Source organism: Acanthisitta chloris, unplaced genomic scaffold, assembly GCF_000695815.1.
Source record: "Acanthisitta chloris isolate BGI_N310 unplaced genomic scaffold, ASM69581v1 scaffold4550, whole genome shotgun sequence".
Classification (NCBI taxonomy): Eukaryota; Metazoa; Chordata; class Aves; order Passeriformes; family Acanthisittidae; genus Acanthisitta; species Acanthisitta chloris.
In genome coordinates this window covers 57,974-80,081 of record NW_008653281.1, presented here as the reverse complement: position 1 = coordinate 80,081, position 22,108 = coordinate 57,974, and the positions used below count along the sequence as shown (strand labels likewise).

Sequence of the window (22,108 nt, the reverse complement as noted above, 5' to 3'; positions counted from 1 at the left end):
TTTCTTCTGCTAGGAGTCATGTTACAGGTGGTACTACTAAGATAATAAAATGCGAAAAGCTTTTAACAGCTGCTGTTAAATGTTTAAATTTTGGACATCAGGTTATAAGAATCTCTTATTTAAAGGTTTTTAAAGTTCTTATCATTGAAGACCTAATAAATTAGACCTCACTGCTGAAGGGTCATGTGTCCTAGGATGTGTTTAGTTGAGGAAAATGTACTCAGAAGAGCTTTTTGAAATCGTCTTGAAGTGGATGTGCTAAATAGGCACTCAGTGGAAAAGGAATAGTTGGTTTAGCAGCTGCTAACTGCTGGCCCAGACAGTCACATATCCAGAAAGTCACCCAAAGCCATAGCAAAGATCTCCTCAGACTACTAACTTGATTTGCAGTGATCATTCAGGGATATTGTACATGTCACTCTGTACATGACAGACATGTTTGATTAATACCTATTTCCTCAGTGGTGTGAAAGTTAGAATGTCTGTTATCTTTAATAGGAGTGCAAGATTTAGTTTCTCTGTCTCCTGTCTTCTCTTACATTAAAAAATAATGCTGTGATTAATGAGTAGTGACATGCTTCATAGTTTTTCTTGTTCATAAAGATCCGTACTCCAAGTATCTGAAGTAAGTGAAGACTGTATCTTACTTGGTTAGTGGAATACAAAGATCTACATAAGGTGTTTTATTTCTTTGATGAATGCTTAGATATGACTAAAATTATTATGGTTGTTACTATGTATATGTACATACTTCTCTGTTTTTCTCCCCTCTCCCAGGACCCTGCCTTCCTAATCCGTGTCATAATGGTGGGATATGTGAAATTAGTGAAGCGTACCGAGGCGACACCTTCATAGGATATGTTTGTAAATGTCCAGAGGGATTTAATGGGATTCACTGCCAGCACAGTAAGTTCCACATGGTAAATTTTATTGTATTTGTAGATAGGAGCCTTTTTATTGCCTGCAATGTTAAGGATTAATACCAGATCTGGTTTCTGAAGCATATCAGTCTTTGGCCTTTATATTATGCACAAATTAACACTACTGACTGCTACTGCTACCTTCAGAAAAATGACCTGACTATCAGCCTGCTGGACACAACCTTGCATAGTGTGCTAGGCATATTTTAGAGCATGACAAGGACAATGTAACCACGTTTTACATGGACTTAACAGAAAAGTGTATTTGAAATAGTGGGGATCTATTCTTATCTCAGTATTGTTTATGGGTTTGTTTTTATTAGTGATAGACAAAGGGAGAAAGAGTAACTGACAAGAAATATGTGAATAAATATGTCTTTTAGATCTTTCTTCATCTATATCTTTACAAATTATGAAGTAATGTTTTACATCACAGTACTTAAATTCAAGGATAGAAGCTCCAGACTTAAGTCTGGTGTACATTAATCCTGTTTAACATGCACTATCTGGATCACTTTCTAATCATTACCATTTATTTGAAGAGTCTTTCCTATTTTCAGGTCAGATTGGGAACAACAGGTCAGTATCCTGCTCTTAAGAGTGTGTACATACAGAACTAACAAGTAGCTATATGGGAAAACAAACCTTGAGTGTGCCAGATTTGGCTGGAGTTAATTTCTTCACAGTAGCTGTTACGGGGATGTGTTTTGAATTTGTGCTGAAAACAGAATTGATAATTCAGGGATGTTTTAGTTACTGTTTGTTGGGCAGTGTTTACATGGAGTCAAAACCTTTTCTGCTTCTCACCCCACCCCACCAGTGACCAAAACCAATTAGTAAGAGATATGTATGCCCATCTGCAAGTGACTGATGAGGTCCTGTGCTAACCTTTAAGTACAATCTTCACTCTCTGTCACTTGAATAGAAACTGGGGGGTTTTTAATATGCAAAACTCATTTAGAACAAGAGCTTGCCTAAGGAGAAATTCATGAACCAAATTTTTATTTTATTTTGTGCATGCATGGTTCTTAAACCCAGCACAAGATGGTTCTTAAAAGCTCGTGTTATTGATGCATTTGGAAGCCAACTGTTACTCAAAAGGTTAAAAACTCAGCAAGCAATCAAGAACCCTGTTCCATTTGCAAGTAAAAGATTAGTTCACTTATTCAGATCAGAGTGAATAAGTGCTGAATCCTGCTTACCTTAATTAATTGCTTCATTTAGATACTTGTCTATAATTTGAAGTGTCAGGGACCAATACAGTCCAGCTCAACTAGCTACTTAATGTTCATTGTGTCCCTTATATACTCAATGGAAAGTGTCTCCAAAGACCAGAATATGGACATTCACTTTCATTAACTTTGGTCACATTCTCAGTTAATTATGTAGGAAATCTAGGCAGTGCCACTAACTTAATCTAGTGAAAATATACACCTGCTTCTTCCACTGGGAGCATGAAAATGTGTCCTTGATGTCCAATCATACGGATGAGTTCATGTGAAAACATCCTTACACAGATTCAGATTCTCAGGCATGCTTCATCATGGGACCAGTCATGTAATCATTGTGTGTTATACAACACTTCTTCCAGTAAATGTCAAGAAGGTGACCTTTGTTAAAGAAGTGAATAATAACACAACTTTTCATCAGGGAAAATGCAGGTCCTGTTTGGAAAATGTCATCTCTCATTACTTAGTTCATGAAAGAAAACTTCCAGTTAGTGCATTATGGAGTGAATCATCATAGTTGTTTGCTGGGTTCCCTGTATCCTTTATTCTGGTATGTAACGGTCAACTGTTATACATATAGTTCAATTTCAGAACAAAGCAGAGTTCTCACATGGGTGATTCAGGTTTACTGAGGGAAGACTAGAACCCAAGAAGGCATTTGAGAGAAGACAAGTTTATATGAACAGTTACTCTTGGGGGAGAATGAAATTCAGTCCTTTTCAGATAATCTGATTTAAGATGTGATAATAAATCAGATACGCTATACAGGTGTTCAGAGGGTCTCTAAGGATGTTAGCTATGAGAAGAGGCAAGATGGTCTCTGCAATCAGGAGGAACTATAGGACTTTCAGTAGTAGACTGTGATACCACTTTAGCTCAATTCACAGAGTTCCTTTCATACAAAGTCCTCTGCTTTATAAAATTTAGCAATTCAATTCTGAACTCACTGTAAATCAAGTAAAAAGTCTGTCAAGTTTATCATAAAAAAATAAAATGACCACATTCTAAACTGTCAAGAATTCCAAATACCACGTTACAGTTCTCTTCTATAGGTTTTTTTATCTTGAATTTCTTTCATGTCTAGTATTCTGTTACCAGATCAATTAAGCTAGGTGATTGATTTTTCAGTTGAGATACATCCCCAGAGCTGGTATTTCATCACTCACATCAACAAACACCCTGTCAATATTTCTGAGATTTGTTGACCATTTACCCATGTGAATAATTAATATGTAAATTATAAAAGAGATCCTTAGCAATTTCACTGATTTTATATTCATTATTTATTGCAAAACTGATTTTAATTGGCAGTGATTGTCTGAAAAGATTCTGATTCCCCAGTGCCAAAACAAAAACCAGTCTCCGATTTGAAGGCTTATAAACTAACCAGTGTTTGGAGAGAAAAGTCTACCTCAGGTAGAAACCTGGACAGATTTTTGTGATGATATCTACAGGCAATATATTCTTTTAAAATCCTTACATTATTTAAGAGACATTTACTTACCTGACTGGAATCAAGATTCTTCCCGAACCCTAATTTAGAGCACCTAAATTCCTGAAACTTGTATACAACCTATGTCCAGGAAGACTAAGGTGTAGACTGTGGTGGTGATGCTCATTCATGAGAAGAGCTAATAATTTTGTTCCTTCAGGATAAATTTGACTGAAAGCCATGTAAATACATGGCCTTGTCATTCACCAAAAGGAGGTGCTGGGTGTCTGGAGTGAGGTCAGAGGAGACCACAAAGATACTTAGTGGACTAGAGCACCTCTGCTCTGGAGACAGACTGAGAGACCTGGGGGTATTGAGCCTGGAGAAAAGGAGGCTCCAGGGAGACCTTAGAGCCCCTTGCAGTGCCTAAGTTGCTCCAAGAGAGCTGGAGAGGGACTTGGGACAAGGGCCTGGAGGGACAGGACAAGGTGGGAATCACTTCACACTGGCAGGAGGCAGGGATAGATGGGACATTGGGAAGAAATTCTTCCCTGTGAAGATTGTGAAGTACTGGCCCAGGTTGCCCAGAGAAGCTGTGGCTTCTCCATCCCTGGAAGTGTTCCAGGCCAGGTTGGATGGGGCTTTGAGCAACCTGGGCTGGTAAAAGGTGTCCCTGCCCATGTCAGGGGCTTGGAACTAAATGATCTTTAAGGTCCCTTCCAACCCAAACCATTCTGTGATTCTATATTAAAACAGCCCAGACCAAATGAAAATCCAGGGAAATACCCTAAAGACTGGAATGGACATTTTTTCCACTAATAAAATAGAATGAAATAAAATAATAATCCAGAACATTGAGAGATACAGACAATATGCAATATTGTGGTTATCAAACAGAGATTTCCTGATGGAAAAAAATTAAGAAATTGAGGCATGAGTCACAATATATGTTACTAGCTGCCACTCAACTATTTGAAATGACAGAGATCCAACCAGGAAAATTAAAGTTTGAAAGAATAAAGGGTTCAGATTTAAGGGTTTGATTTGCTTGTGGTTTTATATTCTGAGGATCATTAACTCTGTCAGACATAACTAAATGCCTCACACTCCAAGAATAAGGGTTATTAATTGAACGCATTTAATTATGTAACCAAGCCCTTCCCAGTGCCTGTACTGAATTATCTGCTTGCTACCTCCCTGTCATAGATGGTCTGTGATACTCACATCTGCTGCACTAATGTATTGGGAAACTGCACAGGCTGGGCCATGTGGCAGAGCACCTGCTTGCATTTTGATTGTATGTAGAGGCTTCCTCTCAGCTATCCATAAAGCAGTGGTTTTAACTGTGGGGCTGCAACTGGAAAGGTTTGTGGCCATACATTTCTGTCCAGCTGACATGATGCATAATTTGCAGCTTTAGCTCTACCAGCAAATTCAAATCATAGAATCATGGAATCTTCTGAGTGGGAAGGGACACACAAGAAACATTGAGTCCAATTCCTGGCCCTGCACAGGATGGCTCCAGGAATCTGTCCATGCTCCTGGAGATCTATCAGGCTGTGTGCTGTTACCACTGCCCTGGGGAGCTGTACCAGTGCCCAGTCACCAATTGAGTGAAGAACCTTTTCCCATTATCCAGCCTAAATGTCTCCTGACACACCTCCATGACATTTCCTTTCGTCCTTGTCAATGGTTGCCAGAGAGCAGAGGTCGGTGTTCCCCCACCCCTGCCCCTCACAAGGATGCTGTAGTCTTCCATGTGTTCTCCCCTCAGCCTCCTCTTCTCCAGGCTGAACAGACCAAATGACCTCAGCCACTTCTTGTATGGCTTCCCCTCGAGGTTCTTCACAATCTTTGCAACCCCTCCTTTGAATGCTTTTTAGATCTTTCTTATGTTGCAGTGCTCAAAACTGCCTCCAGGACTGGAGGTGAGACCACACCAGCACAGTGTCAAGAGGGACAATCCCCTCCCTCAACCAGCCAGTGATGCTGTGCCTGATGCACCCCAGTGTTGAAGAATGGCTAAGGGAACAGGGCCACAGCCCCGAGAGTGCATTGTGCGAGCAAGAGTCGAGCAAAGGCCTATGGGAACTTTGAGCATATAACTAGGAAGTAGGCCTCAGGCATTTAGCTTCACAGCATAATGTTGTAAGCTCAAGGACAGGCTATCCGGGAGAACAAAGAAGAATTCTCCAGAGAATAAAGAAGGGTTCTTCACAGCTGCAACCGCAAGCAGAAAAAGTATATAAATGTAACTTTTAGAGCTTAGGTAATGCTCTTAGGTAATGCTAAAGGATGAATAGGCGCATTTGTCGTGTACCGTATAAAAGAAGAACTGAGCTAACAATAAAGTTGAAGCTTGCTTTATCACTCACATTGAGTCGGCCGCTTGCTTCCCTGTGCGAAATTCCCCCGCAACACCCCAGGACACAGTTGGCCTCTCTGGCTGCCAGGGCACACTGCTGACTCATATTCAACTTGCCATTGACCAGCACCCTGAGTTCTCTTTCCTTGATGCTGCTTTCTAGCCTCTCATTCCCAATTTATATGTACATCCAGGGTTGCCCTGTCCCAGGTGCAGAATCATAGTGATTTTTCCAATTATCAGGAAGAAATATATGTGAAGAAGGTGCAGAATCTCCTCTGCCATGGATTTTGTGTGTTGCAGTGAGTGAGTGCTCTTGCTAAACCATTCGTGGCTGCAGCTTGGTGGTAGAGCATTCCAGAAACCATTCCCCACACATGGTTTTTCATGCTGCTGTTCTTATTTTGAAGACTAAAAAGGATTGTTATCTTGCACAGATGGAGGCTCTTCCAAGCCAGCCATCCCAAGAGCCAAATGGGCTTATTTGATGTGCTGGTGTACATGCAGTTGCACCACACCGGATGTTCATCACATGTTTCTGCTGATAAACTCTTACTATGGCTTCTCTTTAGGGGCATCCTAAATTTAAGTGAGGTATTTCTTTTTATTTTGAGAGGGGTTTGATTTTCATTGAAATTAGTTCTATGAATAGTTTTAACAAATTTTAGTAGCAATATATAATAATGGAGTAGTAATAAACTATATAGTATAGTAGTAGTAAGTTACATGTATTATTAGTATGTTATAGGAAGGTTGCTCCTGAAAGCATTTGGGAATCTTATAGAATTTCCCTTAATTAAAATGTAAGAGAAAGTGGGAAATTAGAAAGACATCTAAGAGAGATCACCAATAAAGAATTAAAAAGGAAGTAGCCACTAATGGCCGTTGAAAGAAAAGTCAGTAAAATGTTAGAATGTTCCTAAGATGGAAGCTGTTTAAAGGTAATAAAGAAATGGCAGAACAACCAGGTGTATAAGCACAGTAGATGTTTCACCTGTTCACAGAAGTTCAGGAAAACTTTGGTGTGGAGCTGCCTGCAAGAAACAAATGCTCTAATGAAGTAGAAAATTTTGAGTTTGTCAGTTGAAAACAGAGTGAGTTTGGTTGATGAATCTTCTTGCAATAAATGTGTGGTGATATTGAACAATAGTGAGAACAATTTTGGGGCAATTGGTGTAGGTATTTGTTGCCTTTGAAATCAAAATAAATATCTTGGTTAAAGCAGTAGGTGACTGAGCTGAGGCTACTTAAAGCCCAGAGAGAAAAAAGCATTAAACCTTAGGTAATAGAACAACACTGGATACTTCCCAGAAGGGATTGTGAAAGATAGGGCACAACTGCCCCACTACTTCAAGATTTTTTTTCATTCGGTAAGAACCAAAGATTATTTTACATTCCCAAGTATGAGGTATAATATCCCCACCAATTTTGTTTTACTCTTCTTGGCATTTGCTTGTATAGCATTGTTTATTCTTTTCATTCATACACGCTTCAAATAGGTGTTTTTTTCTTGTTGAATTACTGACTTTAACAATTTCCTCGTGCGTTGAATTGAGTTTCATAGTCTAATTTTGCTGTATATTGAAAAAGAAAATCCCTTTTCCATTTCAAATCTGCTGTCATTCAGCATCTTTAAATGTCTCATTCTTTGTCTATTATAAGACTAGAAGAAAAGCAGATTTTGAATGCCTTCTGTATGCCACTTATTATTTTGCAGACATTTGTCATGCTCCCTCTTACTTTTCCTAGTTTAAATTGTTGCCTTTTCTGTTTCACATGATAGTTATTCTCATACTTTTAAATGATTTTGCAGTGGCCTTCTCAAAACCTCTTTTGTTCTGTGGTGGATTTTACTGTGACAGTGGCCTATGCTGAAGAGAAAGCTGTACCACTTATTTGTTAGAAGATCTTTACAGTACTTTCTGTGTTCTTTATGCAGCATTTTGTTGGAAGTTTCTTTTTGATTATTTCCCTCCCCTCATTTTGACCAGAACTGGATATTGAGCTGAGGCTTTTATTAAGCACCCTTCAGTGATGGCTAAGTTTCTTTCATAAGATGTCATAGTGGGAGGAAATAGATCTTCATGATCGCTTTTGGGTTTTATGGGGATATTGAACATGGGGGTGGATTTCTTACAATCCATACACTGACTGAACTATAGAATGAATGGTGCTTTTAAGAAGATGTGTGTTTCTATGGTATGAAAGTCACTTAGGTTGTCAATAGCCATTAGAAACTTTTTTGTGGCCGGGTAAATCTGTCTTCCCCAAATTACTGTCTTTCTTAAGGATTAGTGGGGTTTTTTTACAGTAGAAAGGAATTAATGTTCCAAAAATTATAGGAATTGCTGTTTGATTGCAAAAGAAATTAAATTTATTCATGTTCTGCTATTAAAAAGATAGCATAGGGAGATATTATGCACATAGGAGTTTCTCTTCATATTTGAATAAATAATAAAAAGTGCTGAACAAATTCACTTTAAATTCAATAAATTACCCCCTCATAACATCTGCATCATACATTCTCCCTTTTATAACATACATTTTATAATAAACATGCTGAGGGTGCACTGAGTCCCAAGCAAGAGAACAACTGATGAATCGCTGTAGAGATATGGATGATTAGAGGAAGAACACGTGAAAACTGTGGCTGGACAAAACATCTGTTTTCCTTTTACCCACTTTTTATGTCTATTTAAGTGAACACAGCAAGTTATGAGACAATTTCAGCCACTGTGATGCTTTAGGATCAACACAGCCGTGCCATGGCTTTAAAGGAAGAACTTTTCTCAGTCTTTATTGCACCCACAGGTTCCTTACAGATCAACCAGCTCATTCCTCTGTGGAAGACAGTGAAGATAAATGAAATCTTGAAATGAAAGCTCATTGTTTAATGAGACAACACTTATCATTTAGGATTTTGTCATACAGTGGCACAGTCTGATCCATCTGTGTAGGAAACAGCTGTTAGGGAAAAAATGGATGAGTTCTGTAATTCTTTTTTATTTTCTTGTTTTTATTGTTCTGCTTCTGTAAGAATTACTGTGCTCAGCCATCTGTATGTGTAGGTGTGTCTAGGATGTAGAATTAAAATATTGTATTCATGTTAGGAACTCATGCTGGCACACAGCTGTGCAGCTCCCTGTTACTGTACAGAATGTTGGTGTTTCCATTGTTCATTGATCTAGATGAAAATTTTCTGACTGACTTTATTGTATGGAGCTTGAACAATTTGCATGGCAATTTTTTCTGAAAAATGGAAGAGAGGAAACAAATTTAGTCATCAGGAGGTTTTTTATACTACAGACCCAGTGAGAGCTTTGAAGAAGCCGAAGGACCTTTTAGAAGGAAGATCCAGAAGAATATTCAGTAGTCTGGCTACTCTTTTGAAAATATAAGCAGTATTTTTTCATGTGGATGCACTTTTGCAATCCAGCATTATCCAGAGGGAGAGAAGGATATTGCATAGACTCACTACCTGTGTGTGCAAAACTTGAAACAATACTTGGACTTGTAGCTAAATATAATGAGATAATAGGCTAATAGTATATACCAGTCTGCATTATAAATGCATTCCATTTGTATTCAGAAAATATCTTGAGCAAAACTCATGGTGTTGTCACATTTGCATATGAATACCCAGGATATTCTTGTAGTTTGCATTTATACTGATGTGTTAAATAACATACAGTCATTTCTGTGTGTCATATGGATGAGAGTTTTAATTTGAAGCAGGAGTGCATTTTTAAAGAAAATATCTTGATCATCCCTGCTTACTTTGCTTTCCTTCCTGTGACAGCAGACTGAGCACAGAAGAACCAGATCCCTTTGAGATTAAAATAATCTAAAAGAAAATAGTCTGGTAAACTAAAATTCCTAGGATTTTACATACTGGGAATTGACATAAAACACTCCAGTGGGTAAATGTTCATTCAGTCCTCCCAGCCTGCCTAGAATTTGTACAGAGAAAAGATTCCTAAGACATGTGTAGGAATGTGCAGACATTATCATAGAATCATAGAATCAGCCAAGTTGGAAAAAACCTCCAAGATCGTCAAGTCCAACCCTACTATCGTTACTAGACCATGGCACTAAGTGCCACATCCAGTCTCATCTTGAAAACCTCCAGGGTCGGTTAATCCACCACCTCCCTGGGCAGCACATTCCAATGCCTCATCACACTCTCAGTAAAAAATCTCTTCCTAATATTTAGCCTAAACCTCCCCAGCAGAACTAGACTTGTGCTCAAGTCCCTTCACCAGCCTTGTTGCTCTTCCCTGGATCCGCTCCAGCACTTCAATGTTCCTCCTGAACTGAGGGGCCCAGAACTGTACACAGTGGCCTCACCATTGCCAAGTGCAGGGGAAGAATCACTTTGCTAGTCCTGTTGACCACAACACTAATTATTATTATGTCCTCAACTCTTATTGTTTTACTCTGCAACTATAATTCTGTAAGACCATTCCCTTACAAATGTAGCATAACCTGTCTGACTTCATCAGACTTCAGTTTGAATCATCTCACAAGGCTTGTCTGGAAGTGTACATACTAATTGCAATGAGAGATTATCAGTGGGATCAGGTTACTGAATGTGGCCAGTGCTAGGGACTAAAGAATTGAGGAGAGAGAAGCATACAGAGGGACGTAAGTGCCATAATTATGTCTGCTCCATGCCTGGAAGTGGTAAAGACCAGTTTGGATGGGGCTCAGAGCAACCTGGTCTAGCTGAAGGTGTTCCTGCCCATTGTGGGTGTTTGGAACTAGATAATCTCTAAGGTCTTTTCCAGCCCGAACCATTCTGAGATTCTATGCCTCTGTAAAAGGTGGAACTGTCAGGTCTACTTTTCTAACAGGTTAGATTCAGGAATTCCATTCAGGAATTGCCCCCTTGCAACAAAGCATTAGCAGTGAATTGATGTTCACTGGTCCAGATGTGTTTGCATTGCACCATAAAAGAGAATTTAAATTGCTATTTACCTGCAAATAATAGGCAAGTGTTGTCATCTTGTCAGATTTCATTTTGCCATCTACACAAGTCAGTAAGGTGGCATCTGGCTCTGAAAATTTATTCTATGTGACCCTTTCATGTACCTAGCTGAGCTGTTATACATACAGATATTACTCTCATGTAGTTTTTAGAGTTTATTTAAAAGAAATATTCTTTTCCATATCAGCAGTTTTCAATGTTAGAGAGAAATTAGTCTGTTCTCATCTCATCTCATCCCATCTATTTTCTTTGTCAGTGGTGCTTAGTATTTAAGGGAGCTTCAGAATAATACTGTAGAAGACATACACCAAAATTAGGAAAAGATTGAAAGGTGAAATAGGTTTTTCCCAAATATAAAATTCAGAGTTTTCAATACGTATTTCTTATACCATTATGTCAATGCTCTAATAGAGATTGGACCTCCTCCCATTTCTCAGGAAAAGTGGAGGGTTTTACAGGAATTGTAGCGTGCACAGCCCTAGGTTATGGTACAGATGATATGTATGGACTGGAAGGCAATTCCTTAGCTGGTAAACATAGTTGTGGAAAATGAACAGACCTGTTTGGATATTTGATGTGATCATCAAGCAAAGGTGACATTGTCTGGGTCAGCTGGTATAAATACAAGTTCCAGTTCTAAGAGATGTTTTTAGTGCAGGGCGTATAACTCTCTGTGAGTCATGAAGAGCAACCAGGGTGTGTGTACCCTGAGATAATAGAGCTGTCAGTCAGATGGAGACAGAAGTCACAGCAATAAATAATTCCCTTCCTGAGCTAGACAGACATTGTTGGTGTGAGGAAACTGCTTCATACACATTTTGCATCTTTTATAGGAAGAGAGATGTGGTCTTCCTTTTCACCTTTGCAGAGGAGACAAGCAAATTACTGAAAGGTAGAATGTTTGATAAGTGGTTAACAAATAAGGTGTTTGCCACAGATAATACATATTGTATACTTGGCATATATAGCATGTGCATATGTCAGATAATTGTTTAGGTTGTAAGTGACTTCTGGAGATCACCTAGTCCAGGCTCTATACTTCAGCAATGTCACACAGATCAGAGCAGTTGCCCAGAAATGTATCCAGTCCTGTTTTGAATATTTGCCCAGATGGAGACTCCACAGCTTTTCTCCTCTGTTTGACCACTGTAAGAGAAGGTGTTTCCATAGTTTTCTGTATTTTAACTAGAACACTTCGCTTCACAATGTTGTCCTCCATGTGTTGGAAAATGCCTCCCAATATGTCTTTCTTCACCACCTTCCTGGGGACTGAGGATATTTACCAACTTGTAGTGCTATGTTTTTTCTCTTGCTCTTCTGGTTCTGTACATAAATAGCAAACATACAAATACATACAAGCATACATATATTACAGAGCTAGGGATATATGTGTGGCTATAATGAACACAGTGATTTGCTGTAGTGAATAACAGACATTAATTTGGTCATGTGTTAAGCCATTATTCACTTATTAACCTGTTCTCCTCCTTACAATGTTAGATTATTCCTGTGATTAAATCTAACAAGATTAATTGACAGTAAAACATATATATATATGAACAAGTAGGTGTATGAATAGGAAAGTTATTACAAAAGAGTAGAAATTACCTTTACATAGTACATATGTGTGCACTTACACAACATAGAATCATAGAATTTAAGAGTTGGAATGGACCTTACAGATCATCCAGTCCCAACCCTCCCTGCCCTGGACAGAGACAGCTCCTCACTAGATCAGGTTGCTCAAGGCCTCATCTAGCCTGGCCTTGAACTCTGCCAGGGTTGGGGCAGCCACCAACCCTGGGCAGCCTGTGCCAGTGTCTCACCACCCTCACAGGAAAAAACATTTTTCTCACATCCAACCTAGACTTACCCTCCTTCAGTTTGAACCCATTAGCCCTTGTCCTATCACTGCAGTTTCTAACACAGAGTCCCTCTCCGGCTCCCTTGTGGGCCATTCAGATAGTGAAAAGTTGCTCTGAGGTCACCATGCAGTCTTCTCTTCTCCAGGCTGAATAGCCCCAACTCCCTCACCCTGTCCTCATAGGGGAAATGTTCCAGTCCTCTTATCAACTTTGTGTCCTGCTCTGGACTTCGTCCAAAAGTTCCATGTCCTTCTTATCCTGAGGACACCAGAACTGTGTGCAATATTCCAGGTGGGTCTCACAAGAGCAGAGGGGAAGAATCACCTCTTTTGACCTGCTGCCCACACTCCTTTGGATGCAGCCCAGGATTCCATTGGTTTTCTGGGCTGAGCTCACACTGCAACTCATGATGAGCTTCTCACCCACTGTCACTCTCAGGTCTTTTTCTGCACTGCTGGTGTCAATGACTTCCCCATCCAGCCTCTAGAGGTGCCTGGAATTGCCGTGGCCCTGATGTAGAACCTTGCACTTAATTTTGTTAAACTTCATGAGATTTACATTGTTCCACCTCTCCAGCCTGTCAAGGTCCCTTTGGATGTCCCGTCCCATCCTTTCCCTCCAACTGTGACTGCCCCACACAGCTTGGTGTGGTCAGGGCTGAGGGTGCACTCAATCCCCTGTCCATATCGCTAGTACAGATGTTGAACCCAAGTGTACTGGAGTCCCACAAGCAACTTTTCATAGTAGTTTAAATAAGATTTATGTAGAATTTTATAGATTGGCTATAAATGAATACCCTTCACCCTGTGTATATCAAATAAAGACATGTGAACATGTACAACCATCTGGTTTCATTATTTTAGAACATCCATCATTGTATCCTCCAGGACTTGTTGGCCTAATAATATTTTAAAAAATCACGTGCTGTAGCAATACTCATGTGAAAATGATGTCTCCCTACACTCACTCTATTCTGAAAGGCATAAACAGCCACATTTTGAAAAAAATACAGTTATTTTGGGATATGTGAAGCAAAATACACTAATTTACTGATTTGGGTTCAAACTTGCCTGGAAAATAATTGAACTTCTTACCATGAGCCCCCCTACACTACTTTTACACATCATCCAGTTAGAGGTTACAGTCTAATTTTGGATAATTTAAGTTTATGCTTGAAGTTGAGATTTTTATAGTATTGCTTGTAATGATAAATGATTCACAAGTTGATTCACTTTTTAATAAGATTTATTTTTCCTCAACTACAGTTAAATGCTTTGTCAAATGGTTGTTATATAAATAGCCAATTATTTTAATAAGGTTCATTGGATACGCTAGGAATAGTTGCCCTGAAGACGTACTTCTACAGTGTCAAATTAAATGGTAAGTTACTTAGCGGGACGAAGGTTTTCATGCCAGTATTCATTAAAATAATTAAAAATGAAAAATCTGCTTCAATTTATATTAAAACTTTCAAAGTACCTACTCTTTTGAAACTAGTAAGAAAGGTCCTGGCTATGTTATTCCAAAATTCCATTTGATTTAAATTACCTCAGATGAAATGGCATTGAATATGCATTTAAACAGGTAAATAGAAGATCAGAAAATACTGACATAGTCCAGTGTTGGATGTGTGACTCCACAGGGTAAATTGTAATAACGTTTCAGGGACTGTAACTGAAAGGTACATATTTGCAAGGCACCTATGCAGAGTACATTTTCACTGCGTCATCTAATTTATGAGTGTTTTCAAAACCAAAAAAGGGATCAAAACGGATTTAAAAATAGCCCCCCAAAAAATAGTATGAAAATAAAGCCACAAATACTGCTGTGAATTCCATGAGATAGTTTCTGTGGCAAAGATTCTTGTAAGCCCTACCTTGTTTAAAATCTGCTCAAAATCCTTCGAAGTAAACAGGCACCTTTATACTCTCTCTAGAAGCTCCCATTAGGCTGCTATGAAATGAATCTCACCATTCTTTCACAGATTTTCCAATAGTTTCTAAGGAAAACAATTGGAAAAAATTATTTAAGTGTAAAAATGCTCACTTGATGGAAAACCAGCAAAGTGTGCATAGCACATAAGAATTTAAATATGTGTGTTGGATTGATGTCTCTGCCCATGCACATGGCCAGGACATGTCCCGCCTCTAATCCACAGCACGTCCAAGTCCTTCTCAGCAGGGCTGATCTCCTTCTGTTCATCCTCCAGCCTGGAGTGATATCAGGGATCGCCCCAAGCCAGGTGCAGTACCTTGTGGTTGGTCTTGCTAAACCTCATGAGATTCCCACAGGCCACTTCTTGACCTTGTTCAGGTGCCTTTGAGTGATTCCATCCTTTAGGTGTGTCACCTGTATGACTCAGCTTGGTGTCCACTGCAAATTTGCTGAGGGTGCACTCAATCCCTTCATCTATGTTATTAATGAAGATATTAAGTAACACTGGTCCCAGCATGGATCCCTGAGGGACACCACTTGTCACTGATGTCCATCAAGACTGTGAGCCATTGACCACGACTCTCTGGATGCAACTGTTCAACCACTTTCTTACCCACCCAGTAGTCCACTTATCAAATCTATTCTCTTCAATTTAGAGAGAAGGATGTTGTGGGGGACCATGTCAAAGGCTCTACAGAACTCCAGATAAATGAAATCTGTAGACCTTCCCTTGACCACAAGTGGAGTCACTCCATCGTAGAAGGCCACTAGCTGGGTCAGGAAGGATTTGCCTTTGGTGAAGCTGTGCTGGCTGTCTCTCAAATCAGTAGCCCGTGCCTTAGCATAGCTTCTGTGTTTCACATAGATTGTGTGTTTCACAGTATTTCACACCAGGGTTGAGCACTGCCTGGTGATTTTTTCTCTATAATCTTAGTTAAATCATGGCCCAGTTATAGCTGAAGTTAGAGCTTACTTTTTGTTTGCATGAATTACAGCCAAAAATGTGGTCAGAAACTGGTTAGAAACTTTCTTAAACCTATAAGTAACTATAATAGAATTATTATGTTAACTACTTATATTTTGTGTATTTTTTGTTAAATCAAAGATTATCCACCTGTGATTGCAAATCTTTTGGTGATACTAGATGTTATCTAAAATATTTGTACTGAATGTTTCAGAAAGAATTCTAAAAGATAGCCCTGTGGTTGATTATTCTAGAGGACATTTACCACAGTATCTGGTACCAAATACTTACAGAAAGAAAAAAACTTCATGTAGAACGATGGGAATAGGGATAATATAATGTTTAGCCTCTAAGGGTGGGGAGCAAGAGGTTTGTACTTTCCATCTCAAGTGTAAAGCTGTTTTTGCTCTTTTTGAAGATCAGATAATAACACTATCTAACAGTGAATCCCTTCAGCATGACATTATACTTGAAGCTTCCTGCAGGTTTTCTGGCACAGCATTTTTGCAGCCTTCTGTGGTCAGGAAACAAGCTTTGAAAAAGCAATCAAACCACTGAATTTAAAAAGATGTCTGTCCTATGCTGAATGTGGATTGAATACATCCAGTTCAGATTTAATAATACTAAACTCCTAAATTTTATGGGAATATACCCCAGTTCTTTTCCAATGTTTCATACCAGGGTTGAAACAGTAATGTATTGGTGCTTTTTCTCTTTAATCTTAGTTAAATCATGGGACAGTTATAGCTGAAGTTACAGCATACATTTTGTTTGCATGAATTACAGCCAAAAATGTGGTCAGAAACTGGTTAGAAACTTTCTTAAACCTATAATTTACGATAATAGAATTAGTTATTATGTTAATTACTTATATTTTGTGTATCTTTTGATTAAAAAAAACAAAGACTATCCACATGTGAATGAAAATCTTTTGGTGATACTTACTAATTCTGTTTAAATACAAGTAGTTCTTTTTAAATACTTGTACTTATTTATCTCTTTACTAGACTTCTAGTTAAAAAAACAAGGTAATCCTCATTTAGGAAACCTTTGCAATTTAGGATGGTTTTAGTGCACCATATGAATTTCAGAAAGGATATTTTAATTACTTATTGGGGGGGTTTTTTGGTGAATATTTTAACAGAAGTCTCATACTTTTGAAGGATATGTGTCGTTGTGTATGTTAATTGCTGAATCCTACACATACTAACATTTAACTGAGTACCTCATCCCTCAGGTATCTATAGTAAATTTTATTGGTTCTCTTGAGTCAGATTCTGTACCAAATAGAACTGATATACTTTTATTTTTTTCAATTCATTACCATTTAATGTCTCATATAAATATTTGGTGTTTGAGCAAATCGGTGCACAGAATAAAAAGAGTCTGAAAGCTGAATTTCATGGTATTTATTAGGAAATTAACAGTGAAAAGTTTGACTCTGTGAAATTTCATGTTTAAACAGTAGAATCGTAGAATCAACCGGGTTGGAAAAGACCTCCAAGATCATCAAGTCCAACCCTATCATGGTTACTAGACCAAGACACTAAGTGCCACATCCAGTCTCATCTTGAAAAGCTCCAGGGACAATGAATCCACCACCTCCCTGGGCAGCCCATTCCAATGACTGATCAATCTCACCATAAAAAAATCTCTTCCTAATATCCAACCTAAACTTCCCCTGGCAGAGCTTGAGTCTGTGCACTCTTGTCCTCCTGCTGGTTGCCTGGGAGAAGAGACCAAACCCCACCTGACTCCAACCTCCTTGCAGGGAGTTGTAGAGGGGGATAAGGTCTCCCCTGAGCCTCCTCCAGTAGCATATATTCTGCAAACAAGATCATAAATTTTGTATGATCTTACCGGTACAGTACTTATTCTTGTAATTAAATCATTCCGGATCAATACACAGTGGAGAAAAAATACCTAGAATGCATTTTAAAAATCTGTTGAGAACCACGAAGGACCTATGAGATAAGCCTGAGCTAAACTCCAGTTATTAGATAATTATTCCATATTATCTGTTTCTCCAGCTTATACCATACGAATTTCCAAAAGCAAAGATACTGAGACGCATTGTTATCATAGAACCATAGAATCATAGAATTTAGGGTTGGAATGAACCTTAGAGATCATCTAGTCCAAACCTCCTGCCCTGGGCAGGGACACCTCCTCACCGGATCAGGTTGCTCAAGGCCTCATCCAGCCTGGTTTTGAACACCACCAGGGTTGGGACAGCCACCATGTTCCTGGGCAACCTGTGCCAGTGTCTCACCACCATCACAGGAAAAAACTTTTTTCTCACATCCAACCTAGACTTTACCTCCTTCAATTTGAACTCATTCCCCCATGTCCTTTCACTGCAGTTCTCACAACTTTTATTTTCAATAGCTTTTATTTTGAAATAGAAACAGGTAGGGAAGTTTTCAGGTTTTCTTCAAAAATGTTAAAATTTGGTCAACAGGAGAGAATGTCAAATTACTCAAATTGTGACTTGATCTTTATCCAGTGTGTGGTTGTGAGTCTTCATATCAATTATACAGAGGTTATAGCCAGTTGATTTTCCATTCCTGTCTGTATTCTATATACTAAACTGACTTTATTATGGGGAAAAATATTTGCAATATTACTAAGGCATAGCTGAATTATGTTTAATCAATGCCCCTAATAAGTGCCATGCTGACTTCCAGTAGGGCCTCTTAAAGCTTACTGCTGTGTCTGTGATGGGCTAACCATTCTGTCACGATATAAGACTAATTAAAAACCTGACTTAGAGTTGAGAGGTACAGACCAAGTGTGATCAGGAAGCCAAAACAATTGTAAAATCAAAGGATAAGGAAAGAATGTGCTTGTCAGCAGGAGGGAATTTCAGGAAGTATGTACTGCAAAAGGCAGCCCTGGATCAGAAACAAGGGTTCAGGTGGGCAGAAACCAGGGATTTAGGCTACATAAAGAATAAGCAAATAGGGGACAGGAACAAGATACTGGTGTGTATTTGCAGCCAAAATGCAAGATGTGTTGGCTCCAAAAACCCACAGTGAAATGGAGATTAGTGTCACAAAAAGTCAGCTACCAAGTAGCTTCCCGAAGAACTCGAATGACTCTAAGAGTTAAATTTTTTATTATGACAGTTACATATTTTATATTCCAATTTCATGTGGGGTAATTTTTCAGGAAAACACATGTGACTGTATTCAACAGATCAAGTCCAAAATGCGGGTCATGTATGTTTAATTATATTATGTTTGCAAGTACATTGCTAGTTTTTACTCATTTTTTATTAAATACTTAGGGGATTAAATAAATATATATAGGCATATAATCAACCAAAGAAAGATAAAAGCACAGTAATCTGCCTCTTGATGATCCCCCAAATTACTGTGTAATAGAACCAAGTTCTCTCTTCCTTTCTCATCTTCTGACAGCGTTGTTCTGTTTCAGAGTACACCATGACTGTGCTTCAAACAGAAGTGTGCTTAATAGCTTCATAGTTATGGATTGATCTTAGGAGATAGAAACTGTAAATGTAATCATCTTCAGCATAAAAAGAAACCTTAGCATAGCCTTCATTTCCTAATCAACTCTCTTAACCATTCAAGCTATTATTCAAGGGACAATCTGTTTTCAGAAAATGGTCGGTTTTTCCTTGTTCCCACATCACTGTCAATTGCAGAATCCATCTTCAGTGGAGAAATGTTGGGCGGTTGGGCATGGGGATAGGAATTTGGGGGGTTTAGGTTTGGGGCTTTAGGGGTGAGTTTCTTACATTTGGTTTTTGGGTTTCAGACATTTTAGAGGTTTTCTGTTTGGGTTTTATCTAACTAACCTGCACCCTATTTAGAAACCAACACTTTACCTCTTAATGAGTCCATTTCACTCAGTATTTGTCAGTTTTACTAGGTGCCTCTCTGAGGACTTCTGATTTCTCTGGCAGTACCCACTCTATATGTGTTTTAGCTACTGCAGTGGGTAATATTTTTTCCTGAACAACACTTCAAAACCTGACCTGCATCTACCCCAACATAAAACCTAATCGTACCTGAAAAATCATGAGCAACCTGTGGCGATTTCACTGTGTATAACTTAATTTACATCAAAAGCACACCCTCTTTATGTAGGTTCATTATGTAGGTTCATTATGCCATGAGGGAAGAATTAGAATCTAACAACATGGAAAAAACTTTTCTATGTGAGTATTTATTATCTTTAGAAGCAACTACTTCAGAAACTGTGGCATTTTAAAATTGCTATTCAAATTTACTTCTTACTGTGACAGTATAACAAAGTGTAAGAGGGAATATATACGTGTTTCAGAAGAAAGAAACACACCAGCTGTTGCAAAGTGTGGTATCATAATTGGCATATCTGGGAATGCGAAATCTGAGCTCAGGAAAGAATCATAGAATTTAGGGGTTCAAATGATCCTTACAGATCATCTAGTCCCAACCACCTGCCATGGGCAGGGACACCTCCTCACTACATCAGGTTGCTCACAGCCTCATCCAGCCTGGCCTTGAACACCACCAGGGTCGGGACAGCAACCATGTCCCTGGGCAGCCTGTTTCACCACCCTCACAGGGAAAAACATTTTTCTCACATCCAACCTAGGCTTCCTCTCCTTCAGTTTGAACCCATTACCCCTTGTCCTATCACTGCAGTTCCTAACACAGAGTCCCTCTCCGGCTCCCTTGTAGGCCCTTCAGATATTGAAAACTTCTGAGGTCTCTGCCCAGTCTTCTCTTCTCCAGGCTGAACAGCCCTAATTTCCTCAGCCTGTCCTCATAAGGCAGATGCTCCAGTCCTCTTATCAGCTTCATGGCCTCCTCTGGACTTGCTCCAACAGTTCCATGTCCTTCTTATGTTGAGGGCACCAGAACTACACACAGTATTCCAGGTCAGTCTCACAAGAGCAGAGGGAAAGAATCACCTCTTTTGACCTGCTGCCCACACTCCTTTGGATGCAGCCCAGGACTCAACTGGCTTTCTGGACTGAACTCACACTGCAGCTCATGGGGAGCTTCTCATCCACTGTCACTGCCAAGTCTTTCTCCTCACTCACTGCTGGCCTCAATTACTTCCCCACTCAACCTGTAGCTGTACCTGCTGTTGCCACAGCCTAGATGTAGGACCTTGAACTTCATTTTGTTAAACTACGTGAGGTTTGCATTGTTCCACCTTTTAAACCTGTCAAGGTCCCTTTGGATGGCACATCTCTTCCCTCCAGCATGTCGACTGCCCCACACAGCTTGGTGCCGCAGGGAACTTGATGAGGGAGCACTCAAGCCCACTCTCCTTGTCACCGACGTGGATAATGAACTGGCTGGATGGTGGTATGCAGAGAATGATATCTGACCACAATTTGCAGGAATAATCTTTAATTTAATATCCTACATCTGCACATTCAATCAAATTATATAACAACAAATTATATGTTTCTGTAGAACGCATTCTTTAGCACATGCTAAAGGAAGCTCCTTATGTTCTTTAACACTGTTCAGTTAATCTTCTTTTCAACTAAACATATAAGACAGGATAAATTAAACAGTCTTTCTTTAATCATCAGATGACATATTTGTTTGAACTGATAGGATGAAAGGTTTTGAAATTGCTGTAAAAAACTTTAGGAGCCAAGTAACAAAGATAATAATTGAAATCTTCCATCTTTCTGCACTGGTCATTGCTGATTGCTCGATGAGGATGGAATATGAGGTTTGCTTTAAAATGTAGGTGGTACTTCTGTCCCGGTCCAGTAAGACTCAGGAGTGTTCGATCGATTCCCCCAGTGTGAATTAGACACAAATGAGGTCAAAATACCCTTACAGAGTGAGACTTTATTTTTGGCTACTCAGGGGAGAGAGAGAAGGGTCTGTGGGAAAGTTAGAAACAGAAAAGGGGGAGAAGCACGAAATATCTGGGATAGTGCCGTAGAGATAGTCACTAGCATAGGTCCAGCAGCATTCTGATGATCCATAGCTGTCTTTTCTCTGTGGTGAGTGTGAGGTGAGGTGGAGGTGACCAACTCCCAGCCTCTGATATCAGTCATGGACAGTAGTGGACAGTGGTGCCTTGTGGTCTAGGCAGCTGGAGTGGATGTCTATTATCATCTAGCAGAGGGCTCTGCAGCCAGTGGGTGTAGGTGGTGGACAGTGGTGCCTCATTACCTTGGAATGTCGGGCACTGTCTGTTAGCTGGAGGATTTGGGTGGAGGACTATGGGGCCTCCTTATCTTTGCAACTGGAGACACCCAGTGAATCAACAAGCCTTGAGGCAAACAGTCCAGGGGTTGCTGTTCTCAGTCTCCTTCACCAAGTCATCAAGGCCAGGCAATATCGAAACAGACATTTCTTAAAGGTCCCTTACAACTTCAGTTTATTTTCTCCATCACCGCATAGATGATATGAAATAGAAAGTTCA

At 39.4% G+C, this 22,108-nt stretch overlaps 1 protein-coding gene across 1 annotated transcript in view; it reads left to right on the top strand.

Annotated features, from left to right (window-relative positions):
* Positions 1 to 777: 777 nt before the first annotated feature.
* LOC103807547 (EGF-like repeat and discoidin I-like domain-containing protein 3) overlaps positions 778 to 22,108 on the top strand; it is a gene marked incomplete at both ends in the record, with an annotated part of 55,492 nt that continues 34,161 nt past the window's right edge. Inside the window, one exon of the mRNA XM_009080282.1 lies at positions 778 to 906. Coding sequence (XP_009078530.1) covers positions 778 to 906 — 129 coding nt within the window. The remainder of the gene's footprint in view (positions 907 to 22,108) is intronic.